A 16,117-nucleotide genomic window follows, 5' to 3' on the forward strand; every position below is an offset into this window, starting at 1 on the left:
CTGGCCAAGAGTAGGCATCAGCTTCATGGCAGTTTGTGGGAATTCTCCCTTTACCTCAGGCATTATAAATAAGCCTCCTAGTTTCCTCTGTCGTGCACAAGGGCAGGAGTGGATTTTTGCTGGCCTGTCCTGTGCCCCAAAATCTGCCTCTGTGGGGGCAGCACCACCCAAAAATGCACATGGTCCATCCGCCACCCAGGGGGGGCTCCGTTTCTCCTGTCCCGCCTTTGCTCCCAGTGGGCAATCACTGCCACCCGGAGGGATTCTCCACTGGGCCAACAAATGGCACAGAAAAATCTCTGGCCCGAGTCAATTTAATCAGTTCCCCACCGAGGTCTCCGAGGACCGCACAGAGGAAATGGGAACAGAAACTCAGTCTGCGGGCTCCCCGGGGTGCTCCTCACAGGTCTCAGTGAACTCCCTTGTCCTCCGGCAGTCACCTTCAGAGCAGCCGCTGCGCCCCGCCCGCACAGCGCACCTCCTCGGGCCCAGGCTGGCCGGACATCGGCACCAGGAACGAGACCCTCCTTCCCGTCTACCCTCCCTTTCCCAGGAGATCTTCCCGGCAGACCCGCCTCACAAAACCTGGTCTCCTGGGAACTTGACCTTCACCACCCCAATCGCCCTAGGCCTCTCCACCCTCTCTTTCCCGTTTAGAGTGCGCCCGAGGAGCCTCGGAGGCATCAGCCTTCCCTTGACCTCTACGAATGACAAAGTCAATGCGCGCCCAGGCCAAGCCTGCGGGGCGCGCACGGTACTCACCCAGGTTGGGGTGGCGGGCGGCCGGGTTGGCTCTGCCCGACAGGCTGTGCAGGACCGGGCTGTCGAAGGGGCCGGCGGAGGCGGCGGCGGCCGCGGCCCAGGACGCCCCCACGTCGGCCATGTAGGCGGGATAGGGGCTGGAGTAGGAGCCCGCGAAGCCAGCGCGCCCGTACTGCTCGCGGCCCGCCAGGCCCGCGCCGGCGGCCCCGCTGCCACTGCTGTAGGCGGCGGCCTCCCGGGCGGCGGCGGCGGCGGCGGCCGCTGCCAGGGACCCGGTGGTCCCCGGGAAGGAGAAGCGCGGCGACACGGGTGGGGTGTAGGCGGTCCCCTCGGCTCCGGCCTGGCTCCAGCCGGGGCTGCTCTGCTGGGTCCCCGGCCCGGCCCCCGACGGGGCAGTCCCCGAAGTGCCTCCCGAGCCGGCGCCGGACGTGGAGCCGCCAGCTCCGCCCTGGAGGTAGGACAGGCCCAGCACGGACGAGGGCACGCGCGGCGTGGGCACATAGACAGGCGAGGACGCGGCGCCCGCGCTGTGCATGAAGGCGCCCGGCCCGCTGGTCTCGTAGGCCCCGGGAGGCGGGCCGTGGTTGGCGGCCATCGCCAGGCTCTGATACATGGTCCCTTCGCGGTCGCCTTCTAGCCCGCAGGCCAAGCCTCAGTGCAGACAGAGAAAATACGGGCGGCCGAAGGACTGACAAAGCCAAGGAAAATCAAGGTGGGAAAAAAATCCCTCAAAAAACAAAACAAACAAACAAACAAAAGAGCCCAGCGTAGTCCACACACCAAAAGGTCACATCCAGTCTTGAGCAAAAGACTCTAGGCTCTTGTTTTTTAAAAAGTTTGATGGTTTCCGGGTGGTGGGGCCCGGAGGAGACAAATGCGCGTCCGGTGTTGGAGGTCTCACAGTTCCCGGGGCCCAAGGCAGACCCTGGTCCTGGGACGCCCACCTAAGCCCTGGGCGAGGAGGTGGGCCGCAGGCGGCGGAGGCGGGCGGGAGTCTGGTCCTTTGACTTCAGATGCGCGCTGCAAACCGATTCTTGGGCGGCCGGTCCTAAAGGAAGAACCACAGAAAGGGTGAGCGGAGTCCTCTGATCTACGTTCTTCCCAGATCTACGGACGTTCTCAGGGTCTGGGTGCCCCTCGGACCACAGGCCGCGCGATGCGGGGGAGTAGCTCAAGTCTTTGTTTCCGTTGCCAGTTTTGCCAAGGCCCTGGTGTCTGGGCCTCCCAGGGCGTGGGCCTCACCACTTCTTGAGGCTGTAGTTGGTTACTGTTGTGATCTAGGTAAAATATTTTTACATTTCTTGTTAGGGAAGGTTTTAAATTTTATTGTAGGCGTCGAGCATATTTTTGTCACCGGTTTAGATGTTCAAGAGGGTCGCCAGAGTGTCCAAGACTGAATCTCTCTCTTGCTCTGCTTTCCGCTTACCCCATCCCTCCCCAAACATCGTGGCCATGAAAGACGTTTCAGTTGCTCTGGAAAGCCCAACACACTTTATAAAAACTAGCAAACTAAGAAATCTAACCTTTTTTAAAAAAACTGGAGGCCCAGGTAGTCTAAATGTTTATGAACAAGCTGTAGCTTCTGCTAAACGTAAGAATTATGAAACCCCTTATACCATGTGGATGCCAAACAGAACAATTGGTATGTTTCTTGCAAAGCGTCTTATTTTGGGGATTTTGCAGATTAGAAATTGAGGCCAGTAAAGTGATAGTCCATTTACAGAACTAATCACAGCTCGTTCAAAATGATTGTCTTTATAATATGAAGAGGTGAATTTCATGATCGCTTATAATCAATCCCATTTTTCTACAAACGTTTTGAATCCCCTTCTTATATAATCACTGGTCCACACAACACATGGAATCAGAAAACCAAGGAGACTGCTTGGAAACGAAGAGCTTGTGGAATTTTAGTACATGCATTCTGTGTTTTGATTCTTCCCAGGCCATTTTGATGATAAAAACAAAAGGAAGAACTCCACGCTTGGAAACACCTGTTCGATGCCAGGCACTTTCCTCCATAGCTCCCCTAAGTCATGAGACATTCTGAAACTTCCCTGAGGTAGAAGTACAACGGCCCACTGAGTGTGGGAAATGGATCTGTAGGTCTAGAGTGTGAAAGCTCTTCTGTTCTCATGTGGAGGCAGCTATTTTAATCTAGGAGGGGTTATTTAATGCAAGCGTAGACTTTTAAGGAGAATTAACTGAATTATCAGAATATATACTGAATGCAGGCTTTGTCATACAGTCAATGCTTAAAGACAGGTAACCTAATCTCTCTTTGCCGCTGTTTCTTCATCTGTAAAATGCTGGTACTAAAGGTACCTGTCTTACAGAGTCACTGTGAAGATTCTGAGGGAGAATTGTAAATTGCAATAGGTAAAACAATTACAGTCTTATTTTCTCATTGCTTGGTTCCCTATCCCATAGGTCCGGCACAAAACAGTTTCTATAGAACTGTTGGTTCTTATTATTATTACAGATTTGTAAGTATCATTAAGAATGTGCCTCAGATGTAATATATACAGAAAGAAATTATAATCTTTTATCCGTGTAAAATTCTGGGATGATGCGATGCTTTTGACTATTTTTACATCAATAATAAAAATAATCATAATGAAACTAGTAACACTGCATGAGGCAGCCACATAGTAATTCCTCAGTGGTTTATCATTTGCTTTAGAAAATATACAACAAATTATTGGTTTGGTGGACATTTCCCTTAAGCAAAAAGTTAGGTTCGAGGGTGGATACAATTTAATGTGAGGTAAACAACTTTCCCCTTTGAAAATGAGGGGAAAAATATTTCCTACGGAATTCCTGGGCTGCCTTAAATAAATATAGTCATACCTTAACAAAATATCCAGCATTTAATTTTTATATCAAGTAGTTGACACGTTTCATTATATTTTCTGTAACACACAACTCCTGCCATTCTAAAAGATAATGTCCTAAGGTATCTTATCTCATATAACTTCAGAAAAAGGAGGTTTCTAATTCTGTAATCCAACTTCCAGCATAGTTGCTGGTATATAACCTTATATAACTTCCTATCTTTAAAATATAAAAGTTAAAACTGCTATCACTAACATTTGTCTCCATTACACTTCCTACCTTTTTAAAATGACTGGTATATTTCTTTACAATTGGATTACTACAACCAATAAAAGGTAGAGGAAAATATCACTGTATATTTCAAGAAAGACAAGGAGTGAACTTTTCCCTTAAGTTGACTCTGACTGACCCTGGAATTTAACAATCCTCTAGGTATCTGCAGAATGAGCCCAGCAGCTGAGAGACTGACAGCTGAAGTCTGGGCTCCAGGTAGAGGCCCATGCCAGCACCCGTCTTCCCTCTACTAACCATTCAACCTTTTTCACCCCAAATCCACAGGTTGACAGGAAATGCTTTCTTCCTTCAAGATGTAGCCAATAGCTCTGCTTGGGCCTGTTTCTGCAAGTAGGAGGATTTATAATGCTGGAGTGTTAGAATCCATCTACTACACACGGGTAATCCCTACTGTCTCCTGCGCCAATGCCCAGAAACACCCTGGATGCGAAGACCCCTAAGGGTTAGGACCATCTCCCGTTTACCACAGCAATAACTTCTCTTTCGCTCGAAACCTGCTCATGATTGACCACCCGTTTGTGAGAAACATGGGAAATAACCCCTCCCCCCAGGAGTTTCCCCCAATCTCCCAGGCGGTCCACGCTGGCGCAGATCTTGTAGCAGATTCTCACCACCTTCTTCCCCAGATCAAAAGGACCATCATTCTCTCAAGCCTGGTTGCACATCACCGCGGGGGAAGTCAGTGTACACCCAGGAAAATCCCTACTGCACACCAAGCTGAGTAACACTTCCACACAGGCATCTCCGTGGGGAGTGACCGGCCGGGCTGCGCTGTGTGAGCGCTCCGCCAGGGGCTAGTTCCACCCAGAAGCGCTTTGTTTCAGGGTAAGGTTCTTTACCTTCCCTGGGCCTTCCTCTGGGAAATGAGGAGGCTGGCTAGAAAAGAGTCTTAACACGGTGCTCCTCCCGTGGAGCCCAGCCGAAGCCCCAGCTGCGCTGCCTCCGGCCACCACTCGGTGTCCCCAAAGTCGCCCTGGGGGTCTGCACGCACCCAGCAGTCGCCTCTCCGGGTGAGAGGCAGTGGCCCAGGTCAGCCGGTCAGGGTGATTTCACTCTGCTACCGTCATCCCCCCGGCCGTGCGGTCAAACACGGGGCTGGAGTGTTCGCGTGGGGACGGAGAAGGAGTAAAAGTGTTCCAATTCGCACAAAAAGTTTTGAACACAATTCGAATACCCCTCTCCACTTTCCTCCCAAAGCGTAACTTAAAGAAGTTACTGAGCCGGAACCAAAGGTAGAGCTGGCTGTGGGCTGTTTTGAGGGACGCGGTGACTTCCGTCGCCCCTTTCACTGAACAGGGTACCCCCTCTATTCCCAAACCCACGGGGCGGAGGAGCTCGGGAGTTTCTGGGGCTGCTGCAAGGGGAGGGAGAGGGAAGAGAAGAAGCCATACCTGCCTGGCCTGGAGACTGCCAGAGGGCTGGGCCAAGGGAGGCTTCCGGGGCGCCCCCGGAGCTAGGGCGGCCGCAGGGACCGCAGCAGCTGCTGGCCGATCGGCTTCTCACGGCCACAGGACCAGCCGCCTCCGAGTCCCCCTAGTTCGCAACGTCGTTCCCCTGGCCGCTCCACTCCCTACTCGCCCTCCGCTGAGTGGCCCGTGGGAGTCACGTGGAAGGGCGGGAGGCGGGGAGCGCAGAGTGGTTGCACCATCCCCGGCTCCGGGCTGAGGGCTATTCAGAAAGACTCCAACAGGCAAAGTCCAGGGACTGGGCTTTCTTTGGACAATGCAAAAAATGTTTCATCCGCGGCCCCAAGATCCATTCGGTTTGCAATTTTACCGAGGATTCACTTTATTCCTGAGACATGGCACATGGAAGCCCACGTCCAGCCCCGGCCTGGACGCTAGGGGTAGGGGCGGGACTATTGGAAGGGAAGGTGACCTCTTGGGATGGGCCCAGCTCCATGTGGGGACAAACTGTGTGCACCGCTGACTAAAGGTTTGGGGGGCGGTAATAGTTGGGATTCTCCCGGTCCCCGGATGCATGAGAAGTGAAAGAGAAGCCAAGTGCTGTGGCCGAACCCCTAAAATCAGAGCGCAGAGACCTGCCTTACCTGCAGCCCTAGAAGACAGCAAGGCACTGAGGCTACCAGGTCCGGCTCTCCCACTGCTTTCCTTATAAAACGTGCAACCCTTCCTGCCAATATTTTCCCATCTTTCCTCATTTTCCCTATCAACCTGCAGTGGTGGTGGGGGTGGAGGCAGCTCAGCAGTCCCACGGAGCTCCCTTGGGAGGTTGGCTCTTCCAGCCACTAAAGACCCTCCCTAGCGAGGAGGTGGGAAGTGTCCAGGCTGCAGTTTGAAGTTGGCTGTAGTACCTGGAGGCCCCCGGCGCAGTGGGCTTCGACCTGCAGCGTCCCTCAGACAGGTCTAAAGGTTAATAGAGCAATCACAGGGCCCTATTACCGCGTGAAAATATCCCATCGATTACTGCAGCCTTCCGTCCCAGATAACAGCTGGCCGGTGGCTCTCACGCTTTCAGTTAATTTTTTTTTAAGGCAACACAGTTTCTCCCGCAAATTTCTTTTACCAGATGAGAAGGGCCAGGGAGGGGGCTGGGATACCACCCTGCACGGCATCAGTACCTGTTAAAGGAGGGTAGCCCAGACCAGGTTCTGGAGTTGAAAATGGGTTCTGGGATCGCAGCCCTCCTGGGAGCGATCCCGGCTGCTGAGGACAAGACTAGAATGCAGGGCTCACTGGAAGGAAGAGCCACCATCACTACCCTCACCCCCCTTGGGATTATGGCCAACTCCTGGGATTCTCAGGAAAATCCCCGAGGAAGGACTAGATGCCACTTCGGCCCTGCAGGGGAAATCTTTTCGTGAATTAGAGGTGTGGAGGTCCAAAGAGGCCCACGCAGAGGAGAGCGAACCTGCGTTTGGGGAATCCAGATGTCAGGGAGCATTAACCCCTCACCCCCCATTGCTGCAGGCCTAGGACCCTCAGAGCCAGGGTAGCTGGAATGGGGTATATCGGGTCCTTTTCTAGTGGTCCCCCCCAGAATTGGGCTGAAAATTAAATAGGACGTCAAAGCTAGGGAAGAGGGTTTTGTGACTACTGGCCAGCCTGCCCGGCCTTCAGACACAGCTGAGGAGGAGGAGGACAGGGGCCCTGCACTGATCGGAGGCTTCTCCTTCGGAGGCGATCCAGAGAAGCTATCCAGGTGGCCTCTCCTGAGGCCCTGCCCAGCAAAACGTGAAGCCAAGGGCTTCTGTCAAATTCCTAAATCAGGTTTTTGAAAGTTTGGGCCGGGGCAAGCGAGAAGGTGCCCCCTCCGGCTTCTTTTTTTCCGGAGATTTGTGGTTTCAGCGATACCCGTTGTCCTAAAGCTGCCTTCCATAAGCGACCCTCCGACCCATGGAGGAGGGAAAGGGCTGAGCATGAATCTTGAGACTTACTGTCCTCCTCAACAAACAGAGCCAAGGACACGTACGCTCCCACGTAGACTTTCCCCGGGTAGTGCAGGGTGGGCGGGTCGGTGTGCAAGGCCCCTTAGCTAGGTGCCCCAGGCAAGTCCTTCCAACTCTTCCAGAGCAGTTTCCTCCCCCATGGGGGGGGGGGGGCAAGCCGGCTCTAGGCTACAAGCCTCTTGGAAGGGTGGGGGAGTTCGACGTTCCCCCCCCCCCTCTCTTTCTCTGCGCTCTGCTCTGCTCTGCTCTCCCCTCCTCTCCCCTCCCCTCCCCTCTCCCCTCCCCTCCTCGCCTCTGTTTTACGTAAGAGGAACTCCCAGGTCAGCAGTTCCTAGGAGCTTCTGTCCTAGCCTCAGGCTAGTGCTCTCCTGTGGTGTAGAAACCTCAGCCCTTTACTGAGAAGGAGCCAACGGCAGGAAAATGTGTGCCTTTTCCCCCTGTGGCTTATTTCTCTAGACCTGGCACCCCAAATCTCTCCCCCAAGGAGATTCAAGGACCAGGTTGGAGGCAGTCGCCCAGGGATCAGCTCTTCTAGGGTGTTCCATTTACCCTCGCTCCCCTCCCTCCTTCACACAACGCGGTTGCCAGGAGCAGAGAGCATTTCAAGGCCTTGCCCGCCGCCAAGGTTTTATCTCCTGCTTGAAGTTCCCAGGCTTCTCCCTCTTGGAAGGCGGCTGGGAAAGCTGGGGGAGGGGGTAGGTACTCGGGGTTTGGGCTCTTCGCTATCTTTAAGTAGGGTGCCCCTGGGCTGGCGGGGGAGCGTGGATCACCCCCACTCAGGTCTTCATTTCGTTTGTGTCGTTCCTAGCGTCTCCAGGGAGAATTGAACACTGAAAGTCTTTGACCTGTTTTTATGAAGGGCTTGGGTCTCATGAAGTGTTCATTCTTGAGGTTTTAGACATACTGGAATTATTTCGTTATTATCGATTATAAGAGTTATTTTGATTATAATCTCTCGTTTTGAAATTCCTAAACTCCTCTTATTCATTAAAGCCCCTTGGGACTTGGGCCGTCCATTACCTCAATAGAGGTGCAATTGCCAGCTAGACGTGGTGTACAGAGGAATCTAAAGTACTTTCCAAGGGGCAAAAATATTTTTAATGGATACTGGGTTTCAAGAGAAAGAGAACACCACCACCCAGCAGTTCCTGAGATTTCCTGAGGAGATATGGCTCCAGACCTCTGGCTGTCATCTGGGAGCCCCAGTCTCCTGCTTCAATGCTGCTCTGCGGCAATCAGCCTCATCAGTGTCGCATCCAGGAAGCGACAAGGAAACCACCCGAGAGAACCCGGGGAGCCCAAAATCCGGATAAAGTAAACCTCGAGAATGAACCAGACAAGAGACCAGGAAAGTCACCTCTGCGTGATACAGATTTGCCTCTGCTGACCTGTCCGACAGGGCTCCGGACAGACAGCGTAACCCGCACTGAACGAATACTGAGCCTGTCTCCACACGCCCTTGGAATCCCCGCCACCACCATCAAGCTCAGCGTTTCTGACACTCGCGGATCCTATTCCACTGACCGCCCTGCACCATAGGACACAGTGCCCCCTGAGCCAAAAGCCACCACCCAAGGTGTGGCGCAGGCCTGTCCCTGCCCAGGAAAATGGAGAACGAAGTAATCCGCAAGGTGACAGAGAGCTTCTTTCTCTATGGGAGCCAGTGCCTCCGAGATCTGGACTTCACGCGGTGGGCCGAGGGAGGGGTCACGTGGAGACCTAGCCCCTTCTAGGGTCCAGCTCTCACAGAGAGTGTGACCTTCCGCAGGCAGATTCGTGGAAAGAAGAAAATTACGCTTTAAAAATAGTCTTGCTTTAAAAAATACTAATGGATGTGGCAAAACGAAGACAAGTTCTCCGTGCAGACGTGCTTCCCCTCTGGTCCATAGACAGGGGTTTGCGGCACGCAGAATCACTACTTGATGGTGATTTACAGAAATCCCAGTTTCCTTTGGGAATTTGGGGAGAGGTGGGGAGAAGTGTTGCTGTCCTACTCTGACAAACCACGGAGACCAGAGAGATGAAGCCACTTGTGTGAAGTGGTGTCGCTGGGACCCAAGGCAAATGGGTCCTGGCTCTCTTTTTGGCCCTACTCTGTGGGGAAGATATGGTTTTCATAGGAATCGCTTTTCCAACCGTCGTTTCACTTTTTAAAATTTTCCTTTGTTGAGCATGCCTGGCATTTAAAAAATAAAATCAATTTGATATAAAAACCATTTTGTATTTCACAGTCTAAGAGCTCATGGGAAGGAAAGGAAAAGGAATCTTTGGGCATTATTTCACTAGGTTGGGAAGGATGCCAAATGCTTGACTAGGGAGAGCCTTCCATGCACGGTCCAGGGCAACTGCACGAGGGTCAGCTTCTTGCAAGTTGGTCACTGCCATCAGAGAGTCAGCAACAGCCTCACCAGAGTTTGCCAAGCCAAGAGCAGGACAGGACTGAGGTCACCCCTGCTGCCCCCCTCCCTTCACCCCAGGTCCTCTTCCTCTCCTTATTCAAGAACCCTAAGGAAAGTGACAGCAATGGGGAGCTAGGAAGGACTGTGCCCATCATGCTGCAGCCAGCTCCTAGTGTGCCAGGTCTTTGGGACTGTTGGCAGTGCCCTGGCTTCCTGAACGCAAACTGCCAACTCTGGGATCTTTCTTAGGGGCACCCCCTTCCTTCCAGCATATTTTTTTTCATTTTGTGGATCCTTTCCTACACCCCAGTAAGGGATTTTAGTAGGTGCAGCACAAGAGCCCTGCGTAAAAGTATGAGAAGTATTTCTGGAATATATAACATTTTCATCTGCTTTAGTCATTGACTTTATGGTTCCCTGGAGTTACAAATTCAATTCATTAATCTGCGGTTAATTGCCCACCCTCCAGCTGCCACCCCCCACCCCCACCCCCTGCCACACCAGAATGTCTTCTGTATGTGGGCAGCAACTTTTGTTAGTACAAACTAGGTGCTCCACATAAAGCCAAAAACCTTGATACAGCCATCAAGTTTATGCTGACTCAGCAGCTCTATAAGCCTGTGGGTCCTTGAGTCAGTACCGAACTCTATGGGAGGAGAAATCCTCATCGTTCTCCCACAGAGTAGCTGGTGGTTTTGAGCTGCTGACCTTGTGGTTACCAGTGCACATGTAACTCACTATTCACTATACCACCAGGGCTCCTGACAACTGAGTTGCTAAGATCCCCCTTGGGGGGTGGGGGTAGTAGAGTTTTCATTTTCCACATGGAAGGACCCCAGTGTGGTCCCTTGACAAAGGTCCTGGTGTATAGCTATCACCTCTGTCAGCAGAGACATGTGAGTCGCTATGAAAATAAAAGGTTTTACTTTTTTACTGCCAAATGCTTTATGACTAGGAAGAAAGGTGGGTAGATCTACTTCTAAAAAGGAACCAATGAAAGCCTTATGGATCACAATAGCTGATGGATCGGCAACTACTCATGGGAAAGACCCAGGAGGAGGTAGTGTTCCATTCTGTGTGTCTGGGATTGGTCTCCAAGAGTCTGGGGAGCTAGATTGTAGGTAACAGCAAGAAGGGTACCATCCCTCAGTGTACCAGTGAGAGATGGCGAATTAATCTCGCCTAACTCAAAAGACACAGTAGCCCCCAGCCACTGTTTCTCAAAGAAAGATGCTGTGGTTGGAGCCAAATGCAAGGGTGTGGCCCATTAGGGGGTCACCCAGTTCTTACTAAGGGTTCATTTGTTCATCTCAGGCCCCTCTGGTGCCTACAAATAGACTATCAAAAAATGTAGATTGTCCTAAGGGAATCTTCAGGGTTTCTGGGCCAGGGGTCTGCAAGAACAGGGGAATTCTAAACATCAAATGCAAAGTCAGCGTTTTGGAAGTTCAAAGAGTTCAGCAGAGAACTTTCTAGGTGCTGAGGGTGGCAATTGTCAGGGAGGGGCTGGCCTCCTGGGGACAAAGGCTGACCAAGCAAGCCAGTTGTAGCTTCTCTGGTGGGGAATAATCCAGGCCTGACTTATACAGAGGGATGGAGTAAGGCAGGAGCAAATAAATCAACCAAGGTATGGGCTGAGAGAAGGAAAGGAATGGAAAAACAAACAAAATCAAGAATAAGGAAAGAAAGGGGGAAGCGAAAGGAAGGTGGGCAGAGCCCTAGAAAGAAAAGATCAGAGAACAAGAGAATGAGACAGATCCATTCATTCATTCATTCAGTGTCTATTGAGCATATCCTCTGAGCCAAGGTCCCTGGGTGGAGCTGGGGGACTCAGTGGAGAAAAATGGCTTCTGCTCTATTACTAACCTACAGACAGACAGTGCAAACTGAACCAGCCACACTATGGGAGAATCACAGCCAAGATAACTCTATGGAGCAGTTCCACTGTATGTCACATGGGGTCACCACGAGTCAGAATGGGCTCAAAACAACATCAGGTTTAGTTTTTATTCTTTGGCAACTTAAGTTGGAGGTGCTAGGGACTGGACATGGAATATAAATAGAGACAAAGTCTATCCTTGAGGAACTTACATTTTTATAGCAAGATGAACAATAACCAAGCAAAACATAAAAGTATTACATGGTACAGAGTGTTACAGGTAAAAAGGAAGCGGAGAAGGGGCATGCAGGGAGAAGAACAGAGACCGAAAGAGCAAAGAGGGGCACAGATCCAGGGAAGGAGGAAAGATTGGAAGCAAGAGATCTAGAGGCAGGGCTGGCTGGATTGGATGAGTGGATGGGTGGATTGCTAATTAGAGAAAGAGGAAACAGGAACTAAAGGGCCCCGACTTTCGAAGGAGAGGAGAACCAGACAGGCATGAGACCTACATGGCGGGAGAGGGACTGGTCCTTTCCATCCCTCCACCGCCACCTCCACCACTATACACTCCCGTAGCAGCGGCAGCGCTGGCTGGAGTGCCTCCAATCATAGGACGCCAACGAACTTGTGTGGCTTCCAGAGGCATACTCCTAGCCTGGGGGCTGTTTCCGCTATGGGCCACTCCAGGTCGGTCCCAAGATGTCCGGAACACCCCCGCTGGCCCTGGCACCCTTCCTACGGCCCGGGAGCCAGAGGTGCTGGGCTTTGGGGAAGACGCCCTGGCGGGCGCCACCACCTAACACGACCTGACCAGGAGACAAGAAAGTGTCAAGGAAGCGGGAAGCACACGTGCGAAAACAGTGTGTCACCCACAAACCTGGAAAGCCTCAGAACCAGGACTAAGGCGGTGGGAAGTCTGGGGTGAAGGGGAGACAGGAGTTTTGAGGGCTGGAAGCCCCTCTGTTAATCTTGGTCAAAGTACCGAAGCATCTCACACGCCCCTCACAGGAGAGGCTGATCAAGCCTGAGATGTCCATTCTCTAACACTTACCAGGATGACAATCTTGGGGAAGTATTTTGTATTTCAAAAAAAATACCCTAGGAGGAAAGCGGGGGCTGGAACTTTGAATAGCTAGACCTTCCCTCCCCCCCCACTCACAGGGTCCTTATTGTATGTGGATTCCAAGCTGAGAGAATAAAGAGATGTGAGGATCCCCTGAGCACCATTTCTCCAAGGCTTCAATTTCCCCCATTATTTTTCAATGGAGGATGAGAGGGCTCTACCTTCTTGCACCTCCCCCATCACCTCTGCTGCAGAAGTGCTAATTAACAAGCAAGTTGCCAAAAGATGGGGTGTAAGGGAGAAGCCCCTAGAACAAAAGGTCTCAGGGAGATGAAATAATTGGCACCCACATAAGGGAAGAGTTGGCAGGGTTTTCCTTGTAGAGGTGTGGAGCTGGGGCTCTCTGCTGAGCATTTTCCCCCCTCTGCCTCATACCACCTCATCACAGAGGCTGGGCTCTTTCCTAGAAATAGGCAGCATCTCCCACCCCCATCCCCACCCTACAGTGGGAAGCCCACCACCCTGCTTGGGGAGTGGTGACTTCGGGCTCAGAACAGGGAGAGTCAAGGACATGCTGGGATCAGTACAAAGTGATCAATTTCTCATTCACACTGAAAAACTTGTCTTTACTCCAATTCAAAGCTGAGTTCATATTCTCTCTCCTGTCATTCACCCCCCCCTACCTCTCCATACACCACTTTTAGTTACAGATTGTGAAATCTTTGCCTCAAACTCTTTGGACACGGCTCAGCCGATGCACTATTTGCAATATGACTTAGGATGAGAAAGGTTAATACATACATCATACATCGTGTTTTAATCTACCAAAGAGTGTTCTGATATCTTCACAGCCTACAACATTAATCATAATTGCACTCAAATGGTCGTCAACTGGGGTGTAGGTAAACAAAAGATGGAATCGCTATTTCATAGACTACTACTTAGCAACAAAAAGGAATGGGTTATATCCAACAACTTTAATGAATGCTTTAAGACAAATGAAAGAGCCCGGACTTGCATGACTATATGCAAAGTGACGCCATTTACATGACATTCTGAAAGTAGGAAATCCAGAAGAAGAGAAAACAAGTCAGAGGTTACCAAAGGCTGGTGTTAGAAGAGAACTGACAACAAATAAGGAGGAAATTTGGGAGAGGGTACTAGGATTATTCTCTGTTTTTATGGTGGTGGCTTGGTCAAAACTTATTAAATAAGGTAAATGTGCTCTACGCAAATGATACCTCTATGAATCTGGCCTCTCCCACCCCCCTTTAAGTGCAGAGGTTTACAAAGAATAAAATATGATTCTCCAGCCCTCATTCTTTGCCCTCCTATTCTCAATCTTTAACCCTCCATGTTTGATTAAATGTTTCCAGAAGAGTAATGAATACACAAAAGAGATCCTGTCACTTCTCCTTAAGGACCCAGTTTCCAAAGTCTATCCTCCCCAGGCTTAAGTGTCTGTTCCACAGGAAAAGCCCCAGCAATGCACCCTGGGCACAGCTCTACTGTTCAGCCTGTGGTGCCAACACACCAGCAGAGGTACACTCATTTCCAGAGAACTGAAGGTGGGTAACATGCAAGCAAGGGTTATCCTCCTTTCTACTTTCTCTGCTTCAGTCTTAGAACTTAGGGATCAACTTTAAGCAACTCTTTCACTCCTGGAGGGTGGTGGAGTTGGGGGCAAGGAGACCTAGCGGGTCAGAACCCAGACAGTCAGCTGAGACTGATTTTTCTTGACCAGGTGGTCCCAGAGGCAAGTATAAGTGAAGGTGTGCACTTAAAGGCAATAACAAATTTGTTTCTGAATGTAGGCCTGCATTTCCTAGTGTTCTGAGTGTAAAATACTATTGAGTCAAACATGACCTTTCCATACGTGATTGCATTAAATCTACACTGCAGTTCTGCAGGGGAAAAAAAGTTCTGATGTTGAGTTCTCTGGCCCTTTTGATTATACTCAACTGCAGTTCACACTGAATAGCATACAAGGGGATGGTTAAAAAGCAGAAAGTACACCTGTATTTATAGAAATCATGATCTGGTGGACAGTCCAGGAGCAACCCAAAGCTACTGACTGCTGGGGCCACAGGACAGCTTGTTACTTTTTCCTTCCAACACAGGTGTGTGCACATGCACGTCTATAATCATTTCTACCTTTCCAGAATTGTTGATAATATCCAGTCAAACCCTTGTGGTAACAGAGAAGACATATTAAAGTTAACAGACACCTCTAGATAATCACGATTTTCTATTTTGTTATTGGTTTTAATCTCATTCTTCACCTTTTAAGTTAAAACAATACCTCAAATCAACATCAACACCAACAAAAACAAAATATCCACAAACCCCCAGTTTACGACTAGAAGCCAAGTACATTGGCTTTGCCAATTTCCCTGATACTCACATTCCCACCCTCTGCAAACTTGCTAATTAAGTAATAAAAGAACCAAAAGGTGAGAAAGGGAATGGTTAAAAAAAAAAAGTGAAAGGAATTTGGAAATCCACAATGTCCTGAAAATAAGAAAGAGGGTCTTGGAGCCAGGGCAGATTTTGAGTTTGCCCTTGGGAGGCATTTGGGTACATGCCTCAGTTTCCCTCTTAGGAAATGAAATTGGACACCACGATCTGTGAGTTCCTTCAGCCTCAAAGAGTTGCAAAATGATTATCAATCATTCATCGAATGCAGGCTGTGCACCAAACACTAAGAAAAGCTTTGGTGATTTAAGGATGGAAAGACAGCTCTACCGTCACACGTTTTAGAACAGCGAGGAAGCCTTGTCCTTCAAACACATAGCACAAGTGCTGGAACAGAGAAATGCATGAAGGGAACCCATTTTAACTCCTTGGGGCGGTAGAATGGGTGGAAGAAGGGAACGCATAAATATCAGAAACTGCGTGTTTTTATGCATATGAGTATGTTCACCCTTGGACTGCTCTACACACACACACACACACACACACACACACACACACGGTGCGCTGGTAGGGGAAATAATTGTGCGAACCCCATAGCGTTCATGCAACTGACAGGCACACCTAGAATCCACAGCACGCACCACGTTTCCGACTTCACACATGGGAAGCTAAACGCGCTGTCAGGCTTGCGTCCCCACAGAGCGCCGGCGTGGACTGCCCGGCTGACTGGAAGGTCAATGTCGTGGGGAGCTGGGTTCCACGCTAGTGTTCGCCCACACCTGCCTCTGCCATCTCAGACGTGCCAGGCGCCTACTCTGGCTCCGTTTCCTCGTCTGTGAAACGTACGGGCTGTGCTGGGGCATTCATAAGCTTACTGGTGGTTCCTTAAGAACAAACGAACACAGAAGGCACTAGGTTTAAAAGGGGGACTACAGTCAAATACTTGTTGATTGCTAGAGAGATGCTTCCGAGTCCCCCGGTCTATTTAGGGCTCTCACCAAGTCGCCCCCCTCCGGAGGGGCACCAGGAGGGCGGAGACGACCCCGAGGGGAGGCCCCGGG

At 50.8% G+C, this 16,117-nt stretch overlaps 1 protein-coding gene across 4 annotated transcripts in view; it reads right to left on the reverse strand.

The window, feature by feature from the left end:
* The window catches only part of GATA4 (GATA binding protein 4), a 103,201-nt gene that overhangs the window by 69,364 nt on the left and 17,720 nt on the right, over window positions 1–16,117 (reverse strand). For 2 of the 4 annotated variants that reach the window (XM_004707642.2, XM_004707641.2), the window contains exons 1-2: window positions 5,283–5,362; window positions 763–1,810 (exon numbers count right to left, since the gene is read on the reverse strand). In XM_004707642.2, coding sequence (XP_004707699.1) covers window positions 763–1,375 — 613 coding nt within the window. In that variant the 5' untranslated portion in view covers window positions 1,376–1,810; window positions 5,283–5,362. Of the gene's footprint in view, window positions 1–762; window positions 2,040–5,282; window positions 5,370–16,117 lie in introns of those variants that run through there. The other 2 variants (XM_045286905.1, XM_045286906.1) reach the window with 2 other exon arrangements.

This window comes from Echinops telfairi, unplaced genomic scaffold, assembly GCF_000313985.2.
Source record: "Echinops telfairi isolate 266 unplaced genomic scaffold, ASM31398v2 ScPeMD7_9;HRSCAF=40, whole genome shotgun sequence".
Lineage (NCBI taxonomy): Eukaryota > Metazoa > Chordata > Mammalia > Afrosoricida > Tenrecidae > Echinops > Echinops telfairi.